This window comes from Misgurnus anguillicaudatus, chromosome 10, assembly GCF_027580225.2.
Source record: "Misgurnus anguillicaudatus chromosome 10, ASM2758022v2, whole genome shotgun sequence".
NCBI classification, from domain to species: Eukaryota; Metazoa; Chordata; class Actinopteri; order Cypriniformes; family Cobitidae; genus Misgurnus; species Misgurnus anguillicaudatus.
In genome coordinates, this window is record NC_073346.2 from 18,677,154 (window position 1) to 18,693,411 (window position 16,258).

At 35.4% G+C, this 16,258-nt stretch overlaps 2 protein-coding genes across 4 annotated transcripts in view; one reads left to right on the forward strand and one right to left on the reverse strand.

Moving 5' to 3' along the window:
• Positions 1-5,194: 5,194 nt before the first annotated feature.
• LOC129449183 (cell adhesion molecule CEACAM6-like) overlaps positions 5,195-16,258 on the reverse strand; it is an 86,333-nt gene continuing 75,269 nt past the window's right edge. The window contains exons 2-5 of the mRNA XM_073872046.1: positions 7,528-7,845; positions 6,555-6,854; positions 6,219-6,473; positions 5,195-5,737 (exon numbers count right to left, since the gene is read on the reverse strand). Coding sequence (XP_073728147.1) covers positions 5,607-5,737; positions 6,219-6,473; positions 6,555-6,854; positions 7,528-7,845 — 1,004 coding nt within the window. The 3' untranslated portion in view covers positions 5,195-5,606. The remainder of the gene's footprint in view (positions 5,738-6,218; positions 6,474-6,554; positions 6,855-7,527; positions 7,846-16,258) is intronic.
• LOC129449184 (nectin 1a) overlaps positions 13,440-16,258 on the forward strand; it is a 94,441-nt gene continuing 91,622 nt past the window's right edge. The window contains exons 1-6 of one of the 3 annotated variants that reach the window (XM_073872043.1): positions 13,440-13,551; positions 14,048-14,422; positions 14,499-14,601; positions 14,875-14,900; positions 15,244-15,275; positions 15,469-15,869. In XM_073872043.1, coding sequence (XP_073728144.1) covers positions 13,494-13,551; positions 14,048-14,422; positions 14,499-14,601; positions 14,875-14,900; positions 15,244-15,275; positions 15,469-15,684 — 810 coding nt within the window. In that variant the 5' untranslated portion in view covers positions 13,440-13,493 and the 3' untranslated portion in view covers positions 15,685-15,869. Of the gene's footprint in view, positions 13,552-14,047; positions 14,423-14,498; positions 14,602-14,874; positions 14,901-15,243; positions 15,276-15,468; positions 15,870-16,258 lie in introns of those variants that run through there. The other 2 variants (XM_073872045.1, XM_073872044.1) reach the window with 2 other exon arrangements.

Sequence of the window (16,258 nt, forward strand, 5' to 3'; positions counted from 1 at the left end):
TGAGCTTTGTGCCACCCAGCATATAAGGTCACTTGTGTAAACCTCTCATAAAGTGGCTTCAATCATTTACTTTATTGAAATCACTTCCCTAATGTTTCAGTCTTGCATAAAGGGAAAGTTTATCAAACAAATGAAAATTCTCTCATCGTTTACTCACTCTCATGTTGTTACAAACCTGTATACATTTATTTGTTCTGATGAACAGGAAACAAGATTGTTTGTAAGAATGTTTGTAAACAAACCATTTATGAACCTCATTCACTTCCATAGTATTATTTTTCTTACTTTGAAAATGAATGGGGCTCATATGTAACTAGATAACTGGATACTGTTGTCTCTGTGCAAGCCAACAATATATATAATATTCAGGGCTTTATAAATACAAAAACAAAAACAATATTCAGGGCTTTATAAAATATTTTTAAAAAACTTTATACAGTATGACCTTAGGATATGTGTATGGTTTGGGGTGTGTTAGTTTTCTTCTGTTCTTACAGGTATTAGCATTTCCCCCCCTCATGTTTCAGTTGCCTGAGTGAGTGGCAGCAGCCAGGTGTGCCTAATCAAAACTCAGTGCCTATTTCATACTATATAGTATGCGAAAAGCAGTAGGCGAGGCGAGTAGTATGTCCGAATACATATAGAGGAGTTATCCAACAAAGAAGAAGAGGCATGCGGCTGTTTTCGCGCTGGAATTACATGACGTGATGACGACGTATGTCACGTGATGTAGCAACATGGCGGATGTAGTACGTCCGTTTGCTTTGTTTTCTTTTGAGATCATGTATTGGTTTTCTTTTACCAATATTGTATACACTTTTCAGTTTTTGAACATGAATCTGACTTCCTGGTCATTTTTTGCCCTGGTTTATCTTTTTAAATATTGTTGCTCCTCCTCCCCCTGGACTTATCATAGGGAGGAATAACACAGTAAATTGTTTTATTCCATCCGATCAAGCCAGTAGCCTATACTGCAGTTGTTCTCAACTCCAGTCCTCGGGCCACCCCTACCAGAAGATTTTAGATGTCTCCATATATAAAACACCTGATTCAGTTCATCAGCTTGTAAGTGTGTTAATTGAGGAAAAGTTTCAAACATTCTGGAAGGAGTCTGATAAGTGGAATCAGGTGTTTCATATCAGGAGACATCTAAAACATTCTGGGGGGGAGGCCGAGGACTGGAGTTGAGAACCAATGGCCTACTGCATAGTCACACTGCATAGTGTGTGGTTGTGGGGGGGGCATCAGTGGTGGCCCGTGACTTATTTTTCGAGGGCGCACGATGATTATGTTCATCGCAACATGATTGTAACCCGCCATGTGTGTGGCTCGTCATTTCAAAAAATGTGCTTGTCGTGTCATGTAAACTTATGTACATCCAGGCGCGGAGCTATGGGCGGGCCTGGATTGACAGCTGGCCCGCCCAATCAGAAATGTAAAAAATACTACTCTGTATAGTTAGACATGTATACTACTTTATGTGGTGTAATTTATCTATTGCATGTTATGTTAAAAACAGTAAAATTATAAGTAAGCCTGATAACTATTTAAAAACTATTAAAGCAGTTGAATGTTGCGTTATAATGAAATATTCCCGAGCAGCTTTCAGCCATGATCACTTTGAGAACTTTTTTTGCAAGCAAGTAGAAAACGTATTTTGAATAACAACACGTTATAAATATGTGCTGCGCGCTTTCCTCTCAATAACATAAACACACAACAAATATGACAGCGGGGTAAAAAATAGAAAGAAAACATCTGATGTAGTTTGATATAGCGATATAGCAGCACTATATGTCACGCCACGTTTATTGCTACACTTTATACAATATAGCCTATTGCTTTTAAGCAACAAATAGCCTATCATAACAACCTATAAGCCTACTGTGTAATTGAGACATTAATTTAAGAAATGCATTAAAGCAGAAAGACGTAGGCTGCGGAAATATAGTGGGTTCACTTCAATCCACACCACAAACGTTCTTGGTTTGCTTCTTATTTATTAAATCGAGGCAATTGTTTGATCAAACATTGATTAATATTAAGATACAATTTATACAAAACGAAATTCATTTTAAAGCAAGTCTTTCTACAAAACAAACCTCGCAAAATCGCTTGCCCGACGTCCATTACGGGCTTTGCGAATTCATGTCGGGCAAAAAAAAAATGATGCGCCTTGGCCGTCGGGCGGAGGAAAAAATATTGTAATGTGTTTGCATTCTCTCAGATTTAGTTAGGTAATTATGTTGTATGTAATTCGGCGTCATAGCCATAATTATCCTCACTAACAAGTGAAACTGTCAGGAAATTAAGTGAAAGCATTAAATCCATTATTCCTTTCGTTCACGTCTGATAGGCGCGCTCCTCGGCTCCGCTCTTCACGAGTAGGCTTGCTCTTGTGCTCATCAAAAAGTATATTAAATGTTTATTTATTTGTCATTTCGTTTAACCCCAGAGTCTAACATTATTCTAGCAATTCCCTTTATCTTTCTTTATTTAGTAAGTTAACTTAAATATGTGAGAACGAAAATATATTTTTAGTGATTTGCATGAAGAGAATATGATGTTAGAAGCTTCATTTTAAGCATTTAGTAGCCGTATTTATTTAAACACTTTAATAGGTTATTTAAAAAAGTATAAGGTTTTTTTGGGTTCATTTATATTTCCTGTCACTGTGTGCAGGTTCTTTTTTGTAGGCTATGATAGCCCAATATTTAATAAATGTCACGTTGCATTACAATTTAAAGTATCAATAATGTCAAAAATGTGACGTGCAGTTCGGGTGTGTGTGTATGCTGTTTAAATTAGTGTTCTGAAGTTTTGACGAATTTTATAGACTTGTTATAGTTTCTTATTCAAAAGTGACACCCATAGATTCAGGCCCACCCGGACTTAATCCATGCCCACCCATATGTCACGTTCTGCATCCGCCACTGTGTACATCGCGTGTAAATACAAGCCTACTGCAGACACCTCGAAGGGATTTATGATAAAAAAGACGCTTGCGTTTCCCAGATACTTGTTTAATCTCATGTGTAATAGTTTACTGTTAAGTGAGTGTCTTGCGAGAATTTCGTGAACGTGAGCATCTCTTTTATCATAAACCTTTCAACGCATGTGCAGCAGGCACATATTTTTCAAGACGCATGATGCACATGGTTCACATGACGGAACAAACACATATTTTGAAATGACAAGCAACACATGACACTCCTAACACATATTTTGAATTCGTGCCTCTCGGAAGAGACAACACCGGCCGCCACTGCTTGGCTTGGCGTGTTGAGAGAGTACAGAGCAATCGCCATACCCTGGCATTCAGACAAAACAGCAGAAGTTAACAGGCTATTATGGCGCTCATTAAAAATAATTTGGAATATTTTTAGGTGAAAATATCTCAACATTAGTACATTACATTAGTACATGCGTTCTGGGAAACAGTTCCTGGTGGTCCAGTAAAGAGTAACCAGTAAAATGCTCTCTTCATCCTCCCAGACTTTACACAGTGTTCATTTATGTTTTCGACACGTTGAAGATCGAATGAGCCATAATGAAAGAATATAACATCAAATCTTCTGTTTTTCTTTAAGCTCAGAATTAAGTATGCTAATACAAATGCACACCTGACATGAACACACCTGGCCTTTTTCTGGATGACTGGTCACTAGCGAGCTAAGTTTTTGATTTAAAAAGGAACAGTGATTCTGCTGAAATCATTTGTACCATGGTTTGTACTGCAGATAAAAGAAACCAGAAAGAAGGTAGCTGTTCTATTGCTGTCTGAATCCATCATTAAAACAATGACATCCAAAGGAGTCCCTGTGCTACTTCCAGTGTGTGACCTCATCAGTATCACACACACAGAGAGAGAGAGAGAGAGAGAGAGAGAGAGAGAGAGAGAGAAACAGAGGGAGAAACAGAGGGAGAGAGAAACTATTTTAGTTTCTTATTTCTGTTCTCCTAATAGTTCAGTATTGATGCTACTGAGGTGGAGGTAAAGTGCAGTCTTTTGCTGGTGGTGAATGGTCTATCCTGCATGGGCTGTGCCCACCACCCCCTTTAATGTCTGTGTTGGACAACGGCTGTATTAAACTACTGTTACGTTTCTCTTCTATTACTATTATCATTCATTTAAGATCTATAAAGACTGAAATCCAGAGTTTGTTCTTTGATCACAGCTGTGAATCACAATGTGAATGCACTGATCATAAAATCTTTATCTGAGGTTTCCCGGACAGGGTAATCTGTGTTTCAGGAAGCCATTAAAACATGATAAGAAAGATTAGGGTCCACTTCTGACATATTTTTAACCCTGTCAGGGAAACCACCTGATACTGCTCAGATTTACCAGATAGGTGTGGAAATTTAAACAGAAATCTGTACTGTAGATGGACGGGTGAACCTAGAAAATAAATGAGAATCTGGTACTGCTGTCTATCCTGATCTTATTCCAGGTTATATTTTGCTTTCTCAAAATCTCCATGTTATTGTACAGAATTGTGTAGCAGAAGCAGAGACTTTTAAAGCATTTAGATTCATCACTGTAATTTCTGTAAATACAGTAACATATAAGTATCAGCACTGTTTATCCACATCTCAACATAAACAGGTTACATGTGATAACAAATAAAGCCATTAATAAAATAATAAAACATTAGAATAGATGTTATGTGTTTGCTATGTAACTACACACATTTCTTTATTTCTAATGAAATTAGTAAGTGCAACTTATCTTAATGTAAATATGAAACATAGGCATATGATCAATATTCTTAAAGTCAACATAAAAAATAAAAATGACCCTATTACATTGTTATCTACAATGCAAGTTAAAGCAAAACTGCAGAGAGAGAATCTCTTACATCAGATCATAAATGCATTAATACAAACACAAAACACACTTTTATCAATTTTCAATGAAATCAAACAGCCACAAACACACAGACTGAGACACACTGGATAGCTTGCTTATTGCCTAACACAGATGTCAATTAAACATTATTCTTTATTATTATTTACTTTACGGTTGTATGTGTATGCCTGTCATCTCTGTTCACTGGCTACACTGCTGCTTACATGTAACATTTATATAATCCATAATCCTTGCATCCTGTATCAAATCAAAAAGAGATTTATATAAAAAATGTATATACACTTAATTTAATAATGCAGAATTTCATGAGTACAAATAAAAATAACAAAAAACACACACCACTTTCACAAGAAATAGCAGAGAACATGAAAATCTGTGATATACAAATACAAGTTATTCAACATCTTTGTATCCATATTGAAGCCTCATACAATTCAGAGAACATAGCTTCAATATTCTTTATGTTTGAAATAAAATAACTTAAATTAATTGTTTTATAATTTTATCAGAAAACACAGCTAAATGATGAAATTAAAAATGAATATTGTAGGTTACTCCAGGTTAGTTTTAAATAATTAGGGTGGGTTTATTTTTTAAAGTCAACGTTTTCATATATCGTCTCGGCATTATTATTACCCAGCCCAGAACCTGTGGATTTAAAAAAGAACATATAAGATGTCACACATACGAACAATGTTATAATATATTACAAATTATACAGTTTGGCTCTAAATTACTCACGTTGTCTTTGTTTTATAAAGTAGAAAATCAAACCAAAAATGCCGGCAATTGCCACTAAAACTCCAATGACAATCCCAACTATTGCTCCTGTTGTCAGCCCTCCATCTCCATCACCATCATCTTCTAAAGCAAAAATGAAAAAAAACTTTCTGTGCTCAATGTCATGTACTGTAAACAATTGTAACACTTTCTATCAAAATAAGTAAAATGACATTTTAAACCACACTCTAAAGAAAGGTTTCTGAAATATTCTGTGTCTGGCTGTATGGTTACAAGAAGCTTCAACATTGCACAAAAAGTTCAGTGTATAAGAAAAAGGTTCCAGACTATAAAATGTAAAAGGGAAAATGGTTCTTGGAGATATTGCTATTTTGTTTCACCTACTGCCATTGTCATTTAAATATAAGATTTCAGAACATTTCAGTCTACATTTAAGAACTTAGATGTACATACAAAATAGCCGAGCAATAAGAGTCATTATTTTATGATTAAAATGAAATAGATAGAAATGAAGTTTATTTAAAACAAAATGCTTATTTAATAGTTAAGTTAAGGCATTGCTTGACAGTACAGTTTTGTGTAAAAGCAAAGTTATTCCTCTTACCTGTAACTACTAATAGATGCCTTTGAGAGACATCTATCTTTGTGACATCATTGTGGGCTGTGCAGATGTAATCTCCACTGTGTGTGATGTCACTCTTATCAATGGTAAATGTGTTTGTGGTTACACCGGTGTCTGATCCATTAAACCTCCAGGTGAATGAAGCAGAAGGTACAGAAGTGGCAGAGCAAGACAGCGACACAGGACGTCCTAAATCCACTTCATTCGGACCATCAATAAAAACATATTCTGGTCCATCTATAACACAGACAAGAGACTCATTGTTAGATGTGTAAACAGAGCATTAAAGAATTGAGATATTTCATCAAGTTCAAACACAAATCTTGATGTTTAACTGCTCATAGTTGATGATAAGTCTGAGGTTTGCAGTATCAGAGCTGGCAGGGTTTCTTAATGTACATTGATATTCTCCACTGTCTGATCTGATCACTGGACTGATCAACACTGATCTGTTATCAGATGAGAAGTTGATTCTGTTGCTGGGTGTCAGTGGATTTTTATCTTTCATCCATTCCACAGAAGTGATGTCACCGCTTCCTTCACAGGTTATGTTAGCACTTGATTCTTCCTCTATTAATGATTCTTGTGGACCGATGAGTGTTGTGTCAGATATTGTTTCTGTGTTGATGAGAGAGACACAAAATACTGTTTGTTTGTAAATAAAGACAGAGAGCTTCTGGCTTTGATTTGGTTTTGTTTTGTATTTGGTCATATTGGTAAGTAACAAACAAATATGTATACACTCTAAACATGCTGCATTGTTTCAACTTGTTTGGGTTTAATATGAAAAAACATACTGTGTCTATTGGATTAAATTTAACCTAGAATTAAAAATAATAAAACCCATCAAATAATGCAAAAATACAGTGCATTCATCCTGTAGTTTCTGCTGGGAATTTGTGGACATTCTGCGTATTCTTAAATTAAACATAAACACACTAAAGTAAACTCTACACCAAAGACAACAAACCTTTAGCACACTAGTTTTGTCATTCTGTTCATTTGACTTTTACTATGTAAAATATAAAATAATATATTAAAATATATTATTTCACAAAATGAAGTCAATATAACATACTAGCTTGACCTTCTGTTTGTCAAACATTCAACTGTTTAATGCCATTGCAATTTGCACCAATTATTCAGCATCTTTAAATCTAGTCAATAATCAAATATTTATGTGTCTTAAACAATCTTTACTATTTATTATCTTTAAAATTATTTTTCCATTACCCACTATCAATACATGCTTAATTAGGCCTGTGCTCAATAGTTTTAGCAACAGACTCACCATACACTTTAAGTGAAGTTTGTCCTGTATAGGTTTGTAAAGTTGTTATTACAGTCAGTTTGTATGTCCCAGAATCATTCAGCGTCAGGTTCTTGAGCTCCAGAGCCGCAGTGGTGGTGTCCAGATGAACTCTGCCAACATATTCTGGAGATATTGAAGTTCCAGCAGAGTTTGAGAGAAGAATAATAACCACTCCAAAAGCCCATGTAATTGAAGCAATCTGTGAAGAAATGTATGGTGGGTCTTCAGGGACGAGCACTATGCTTTTTCCTGTTGCCCCATTAAACTCAGGAAACTGCAGATTTTCACCTAAACATCCTGTTTCCAAAATAGAAAGATGATGAAACTATTTTTAGATTTTGAACACGTGTAGTAATCAACAGACTTACATTTGTTATATTTCCTGCAGTTAACTACAGCTTGAATGTTTATCAACAAACATTAACGTGTTTGAAAGGCTTACCAATGCACAAAATCAACAACATCCACAAACCAAAAGGAAACATCATGACTGAGCTGTCAGCTGTTAGTCAGAAATAATCTGTATTATCTAGCTGTACATACAGAATTCAATTAATGATAAACCCATGTTATAAAATAAAGATTGAGATTTGTGCCACCCAGAATATAACGTCACTTGTGTAAACCTCTCATAAAGTGGTTTCAATCATTTACTTCATTGAAATCACTTCCCTAATGTTTCAGTCTTGCTTAAAGGGAAAGTTTATCAAAAAATCCAAATTCGTTCATTGTTTACTGATGTTGGTACAAACCTGTATACATTTGTTCTGATGAACAGGAAACAAGATTGTTTGTAGGAATGTTTGTAAACAAACTGTTTATGAACCTCATTCACTTCCATAGTATTTTTTACATGATGCAACGAACACATATTTTGAAATGAAGAGCAACACACATGACACTCCAAACACATATTTTGAATCGTCCTCACTGTACTTTGATGTCATCTGCCTGTCGTTCTTGCAGCGCAGTATGAATTTGAACACAACTTGTAATAGTGTAGTTCCCCTTGTCAGAGGTCTCATGATGACCGCTGCAGGTTAAAATCATGATTGGCCCTAACTTATACATTGTGGGTAGTGTAGTTCTTTACATGTGTTTTACAATTAAAATCCTCTTTAATTTTAACATTTAGATTTGTGGTTCCCTTTCAGTTGTTCACTACGATGTCACATTGTGACCGACAAATTGGGAGCGAGCTTTGCGGGACCAATCTACTTCGAAAAGCTACTAAAACGTCAATGAACTTGCCATGCAGTTATTTGCATCTGCTGGCGCCGCCTCGCTGTGGGAGTATAAAACGAGCTGCAGGTATAATACCAAATCAGATATTTTCGCTGAGAAAGCCGAGCATACTCAGCCGGTATCAGCAATGGAATAGCAAACTGTGGCGACAGGACGTGACTTCTCTGTTTCCTTCCTTCAGGTGAGAGTCTGACAGACGATGATCCGCAACAATGGCCGTCGAAGTGGTGGAGGAGTACCAAACTTTTTTTGTACGCATTTTGGCACTAACGGCATTCCATAATTGCACTATGGTGTAGTGCCAGAATGGAGCTGAAAGTCAACACAAGATCCGACCTTCTGTGTTTCACCAGTTTGAGGAGACAACCTGAGAGGATACCACCTTGACAAAAATGCTATAAAATCTAGTAAAAGTGTTAGATGTCGCCCAGCCATCAGCTCTACAAATGTCTGTCAGCGAGGAGCCACAAGCTAATGCCCAAGATGATCCCACACTTTTTGTAGAGTGAGCTCTCAATTTAAAAGGGCCTATCTGATTCTTGTGATAAACCTTATTATTTATTTAAGAGCTTTAAGATTTTACTACACCTTTACTGTAGCTCTGTGTTTCATAAGCAAGAGTGATTGTGTCCAATATCCAGTGAGACATCCTCTGCTTGGTGACCTTAGCTTTCCATTCCTGCTGACCACCGTAACAGACAAAGAGCTGATCTGAGGTCATAAATATTTGCGTTCTGTCGACGTACAATCGCAGTGTGTGTACGGGACATACAGTAACAAAGCCATGGCTGGGTCTGCCTCCTTTAGCGGCAGCACTTGCAGGTTCACCACCTGATTTTTGAAGGGGGAGCGGCCTCCCCTCCAACCGATGCTGAAGATATTAAAGCACAACGCTGATCGGGTATTCTCGTGGGTTTTCTTGTTAAGAAGAGCACCAGTTGACAAACAGGTTCCATTTCAGCGTGTAAGTCTGTCTCATGGACGGCACTCGAGCTGCAGCAATAGTGTTAGATACCTCTAGCACTAAATCACTTAGAGCCTCTGCGTCCAGTCCAGAGACCACACATGGAGGTTCCCCAGGTCGGGATGCGGGTGCCATAATGTGCCCCCTCTCTGAGAAATAAGGTCCTTCTTCAGGGAAATCCACCAGGGGGGGGCTGTTGCGGGGAGCATGAGTTCTGGGAAACAGTTCCTGGGGCCTCATTTATAAAGCGTTTTTACGCACAGATTTGATCTAAGACCGTGCGTACGCTCAAATCCACTCAAACGCTCAGATTTATAAAACTTGTCTTTGACGTGGAAAAGTACTTACCTCCACGTCAGGTTCCGACTTGACGTACGCACGTTTCCTTGTGGGAATATTGCAGTATTGCAGGTAGGCATATTCGAAACTTTTTGTTTTGTACCTTTTGTGGTCAACATGCAGAATTTTTTTTCATTTGTTTTGGAGTTGTCCTTATTCAAAAAAGACAAAAAAATGGTTAGATTTGTGCTCTTTTGTTAGAATTCATATATTTTTCTTAAGACTTTGGAAAATATTGAATTAGTTTTTTTCTCTTATGATATCTTATTACATACGAAATATTATTTGATTAATGTGTTACTTTTGTTTGCAACGTTTATTATAAATAAATGTAAATATGGTGATTATAAACCATTATTCCGTATTTTTCTATTAAAAGTTAAGCAATAGGCTACCTAAAATCTATTGATAATCTGATAAACTAGAAAGCTGCTAAATGTATTCATGTATGTCAGCATTTCCATGTTTTTATTAAATTATTTATCTCTTTCATCCCCTGGCTAATGTAAAAAAAGTGTTGAATATGTTTGATAAAAAATAAATAGATATTCGAAACTTTTACAGCGTCAACATCATCTGAATTAGAGCTTCGATCGGGCACAAAAAACCATAACCGAAGCCCCTGCACGTTGTGTCCGAGCCCAGCCCGACCGACACATTACCGACAATGTTTTAATAGTGCGCCGTGACGTTCTCAACTACAATTCAGAGTTTTTTGAATTACACAAATCTGTTTAGAATTATCTTAATGAGCTAATGCAACAGGGACGAAGCATGTAAACTGCGCTGTTTGTTTATTCAGAATAGAACCGTAAAAACATGCAACAATGATGCACACAGAAAATGAACAAACTGTGGAGAAGGCCTACTAGGCTACTCCAAAATAATTTAACCAGGTTTTAGAATATATTTTAAAACAAAATATGTTGGCCTATTTTGATATTTTAAAATGTAGGCCTATTCTAATGCAAAAAGATGGCGCCCAAGCTACAGTATAGGTTCAGAAAAAGATTTTCTAGTTCGTCATCTTTTCAAAAAAAATAAAAAATAAATATAGCAAAATTGTTTTGCGGTGTTTAACGCACATGTAAATGTTACAGAACATGTGCTTTATTGAATGAAAGTAAAACCGATCGAATTTAATGATTAAAACGACGTGAAAGGAACTAAATTGTGAAGCCTCGATTTAAGGGACATGCAACATTTAAGAGTGATGGGTATTTCAAAAATTAATACAAATTATTCCCATGCATCGATTTTAATGTTAAACATCTGTAAATCCAAATGAATCCATATGGAATATATTCCGACAGTTTAAGATACGATCTTTGAATTTTAAAGTCGAAAATTTCTTATTTTAACACCGTCGCGCAGGAGGCATGGCAAACTGAGACAAAACTTTAAAGACACAAATATACTATATAATATATGTTTAGCCTACGTGTAAAACTATATTTAAATGAAACCCGTGAATTGAAAGATCCACTAATAATCGCCTTAACTTGAGTGATGTCAATAAAGTTTCCATGTTAGAATTTAGAAATATTAAAAACTTAAGCAAACGACAACAAATATGTTTTCTTACCACTCGCCATTGTAGCCGTCAGATAATTTGGACTTTGAAAATTGATTATTTTTATGCAAATGAATTAAACTAGGGGCGTTTACAAGGCGGAGTTCTAAAAGTTCTATTCAGCTACGCACAATTTCCAGATAATTTCTGATTTATAAACCGCATATCTGGAAAAGAGGCGTATACGCATGTTTTTTTGTGCGTACGCTCTTTTTCTCTGAATCACACGTAAGATCATTTCAGAAATGGTCTTAGATGAAATGTAGGACAGTTCCTACATCGCACTTTTATAAATGAGGCCCCTGGTGTCTCCAGTAAAGATCAACCAGTAAAATGCTCTTTTCCTCCTTCCTGACTTAACACACTGTTTGTTTATTTTTTTCAAGACGCTGAAGATTGAATGATAATGAAAGAACATAACATTAAATCTTCTGTTTTTCTTTAGGGTCAGAATTAAGTATGCTAATAGACCCCTTCAAGGTTTGTAAACATTGAATGATTATCGGGTGCGCGCGCAGCACGGGGTCGAACTGTTCATACCATTTAGGCTTTATAATTTAATCTAACAGTGCTGAAAAATGATGACTTACCTCAAATGAAGTGAGCACTACAAACACAAGCCTCTTTAATCTTTGCATTGTCCCAGTCTGCACGTTAATTGCTTGCAGGCGCAGATGTTGTATTTTTTTGTTTTTGAGATTCTGCATGAATCGCGAAAACTTAACGGAAGACCTCGTGCGATTTTCACAGCCCACGACGTAAGTAGGCATTTTTGACGATACCGAATAATACGCAACTCAATCAGCTGTAATGACTTTTCTGACCCCGACATGCGCAGTGGGAACAGCCTGTGACGTGAACCGTTAAGGGGTCTATACAAACTCGCACCTGACTTTTTCTGGCTGACTGGTCACTAGCAAGCTAACACGTTTTTGATTTTAAAAGGAACAGTGATTCTGCTGAAACCATTTCTACCATTGTTTGTACTGCAGGTAAAAGAAACCAGCAAGAAGTCAGCCAGAAAAAATATGTTTAAGTAATGTTACTATTATTAATAAGATTTTTTACTGTATTTGGAAATATGCATCTTTTTGTTTGCACATTATTCAGAGCATTATAATATTCAGAGCACAGAAACATGTCTGTTATAGCACGGTGAAAGCAGATAAAACAAGAAACTTTAGCATTAGGAGAGAATGAGATGCTGATACCTGATATCTTTCTTTCATTTGTGGGATATATTCATATGATATATCAACAGTTTAATCAAAGTGATCTTCAATGTAAATGTTGGTAAATACACTACCAGCACTGTCAGTTTACAGATGTCTGCAGAACAACATGTGATGTAATATTTACACTGAATAAATCCCAAAAACAAATAAAAGAAACTGGATATGTTTATATGTCCAGTAACTATACAGCACTCATGTTGAGAATTTGTTTGTTTAAATTTCTTGATTTAAAACTGACCATTGGAAATAATCTTCAGTCAAATTAAATAAATTTTTTCATCCTTGGTTACAAAAGGATGTTAAAAGCCCTCTCAAATGTACCAAAAGATTTTCTAAAATTATTAATAGCGTGAACCATATGAAAAATTTACTTTTAAAGCTTCAAAACATATTTAAAATGATGTATATTTATTAACTTCTCTATATGTTGTTTTGGTATAAATGTGTTATATAGACTGTGTCAACCCCCCCCCCCCAAAAAAAAAAAAAACTTAATTTCATTCAAGCACTAAGGAAATACAGGAAGTGCTGTTGTAAGTCAAGTTTTTGAACTTGAGCAAAGCTTTTGTCCCTGACATGAAAGCTTACGATGGACTTGTTAAGTAAGTTTATTCCTTTACTGCTGTCTTATACCACACTATTAACAGGTAAGTGATTATTCATTGTTTATTCTGTTATCATTTTTATTTTAGCAAATATATTTTATTTAGCTTTTTTCTCAGGTGGCAGTATAAAAAGTTACTAGTACATGAAGTATCCTTTTTGAAAAATGTAAATGGCTTTGGGACACAAGATCAATATCATATCAATAAAAAGTGTTTTCATTTTGTACTTGATTTGCATACTTTTTTAATAGTTTAAAGAACTTAATTAACCACAGCACGCTGTACTTTAAAACTTTATTATCAAGTACACAAATTGAAATGTTTTTGGGGTCTTTTTTTGCTTTTATCTTTTAGCTATTAAAAACTTTCTTTTGTGTAATCTTTCTGTGCGAACAGTCTACATCAAACTTTTAACATGATGCTTAACAAGATTATCATTTTACATGATGCATTTTTACTTTCTTGTAATGTTGCATGATAAAATGAAACTATGACAGTAATGTAAATACTATTAACACATTTCTCTTCTTTAATCTAGTACTTCAGGGTCAGAGAGTTGACATTGTTTCTGAGATCATCGCATACCAGAGTCATGATGTCACACTGCCATGCCGCTTTGTCCATGGACGCACAGAAGAAAAGTTAACTCAAGTTGGGTGGACCTGGCGAAATCCTTTCAATAAAAATGTTTCTCTGCAAGTCATTCTCTTTGATAGGGAACATGGCATTCACATAACCAACAACACAGTCTTGAAAGACAGAGTCAAGTTTAGTACAAACCCAAATCTGACCTTTGAGGCCTCCATCATCATCAAACATGTGAAACTGACTGATCAGGGAGTCTACAGCTGTGCGTACACAACCCACCCTAGTGGAAGTCGAACAGAAGTAACCACCTTAAAAGTGCAAGAAGGTACGAACAGCGCTTTAAAATATATCACACCATGTAACATTGATCATTAAAAGCTTTTCTTGTGATCTCTTCACAGATAAACCTCTTCTGTCCACTGCTGCTACTGCAGGGATTGTAACTGTAATACTGATCACTGTGATTATAACTTCTGTGGGATATTTATTCATAAATAAAAGACGGTATGTGAACATACAATACAACACATGCAGCAATGACTAAAATGTAAAGCTGTTAAAGTTCTACATAAATGAATGAAATTTTAATATTTGCTCTCTTTAATTGATTATCATAAACTTTTCTGATGTCACACTGTAATTTCTGGGGCATCCTTTCAAACCCTGCTCCATTTCTAACCCAAGTGAAGTCTTTTAGAGTTACATGTTTAATATCAGTATTTAGCATCAGGTTATCACAACAATACTCTCAACATTTCTCTTTTTATGTTCCTGCAGAAGAGCTGCCAGTACTTCTGTTAACTGTGAGTAAACTTCACATGAACTCTTTTATCAGACATTAAATGTTTCTTCTATATTAAGAATTAACATTGCACAAGATTGCACATTTAAGTTTCATTAAATTGGGTACAACTGTTTATTCTGTTAAACAATTGAAAATGTATATTTCATATTTCACTGTCCTAAAGATGTTATTTAAGAGGTATTTAAGATCTAATAAACTGGGCTCCATGTTGTCTTCTTTCCTCTAACACTTTTTATCGTTCATCCACACTTCTACATTTCTGAGTTATTTCCTCTTTTCTGAAACCATTCTGCTTAAGCTTGTATCACGCTGTTACTGACCACTTCTTTGTCTTTTTATAGATATTACACAGAGCCCTGGTGACTTACAACAGGTCAGACAACAGCTAAAACAATAACATAACTAACCAAAAGATGAAATTAATAACAGTAGAGGTGTAGTAAAATAAGCTCTTAAATAAATTATAAGGTTATCACAAGAATCATATAGGTCAGTATACTGTAAAGGGCTCTTTAATGAATAATATATTGACATTTATTTACTGCTGATCTGTTGTTTACCTGTAGGGAGAAATCACATATGCTGATGTCACAGTAAAGTCAGGCAAAATCAATAAAAAACCCTCACAGACTGAAGACATTGAATACGCTGCAGTTTCTTTCAGTGGTCGTTCAGGAATGACATCACAGCCAGCCTCAGCCAATCAGATTGCTTTTGGTGACCACACAGCAAAGGATGCATCTGTATACACAGAGGTGAAAAAGAATAACTTTGATTATTAAACTTTAGATTCACCACAGGTTAATATAACACAACATTCTTTTACAAAACAAAGTGTATTTACAATTTTACAAGAGATTGTAATGTTTATTAAAAATAAATCTAGAAGCTGATTTAGTATTTGGGTATAAAATGTTAGACATGAACTTGATGACTACAGCAATACATCTACATCTGTCTGTATGTGGTCTGTTGGTCTGTGCAAGAGCTTCAGTCTCACTGAACTTCCCCAAAAGAAATAAACAATTAAATAAAGAAATGTACTACTTACCATTGATACATATATTTCTCATAATATTGTAAAGATTTGCTTGCTTTTGTTTATTTGTTCATGAGCTTCTTCAAATAAAACTGATGATACGATCATTTGCAGAAAATAGAAAACACAATTCAGTCTGGAAAAAGTTCAATGGTTTACAGTAAAAAAAATGCATAAGAATAAAAAATTGCAATAATTGCCCTTAACACTCAAAACTAAATAACTAAAATGTTATAAATGCAATATGTGTTACACATTTATAAATGCCTCTAGAAATATGTGACCCTGCCTGTAAGAAGCCATCTAAAGCAATGATT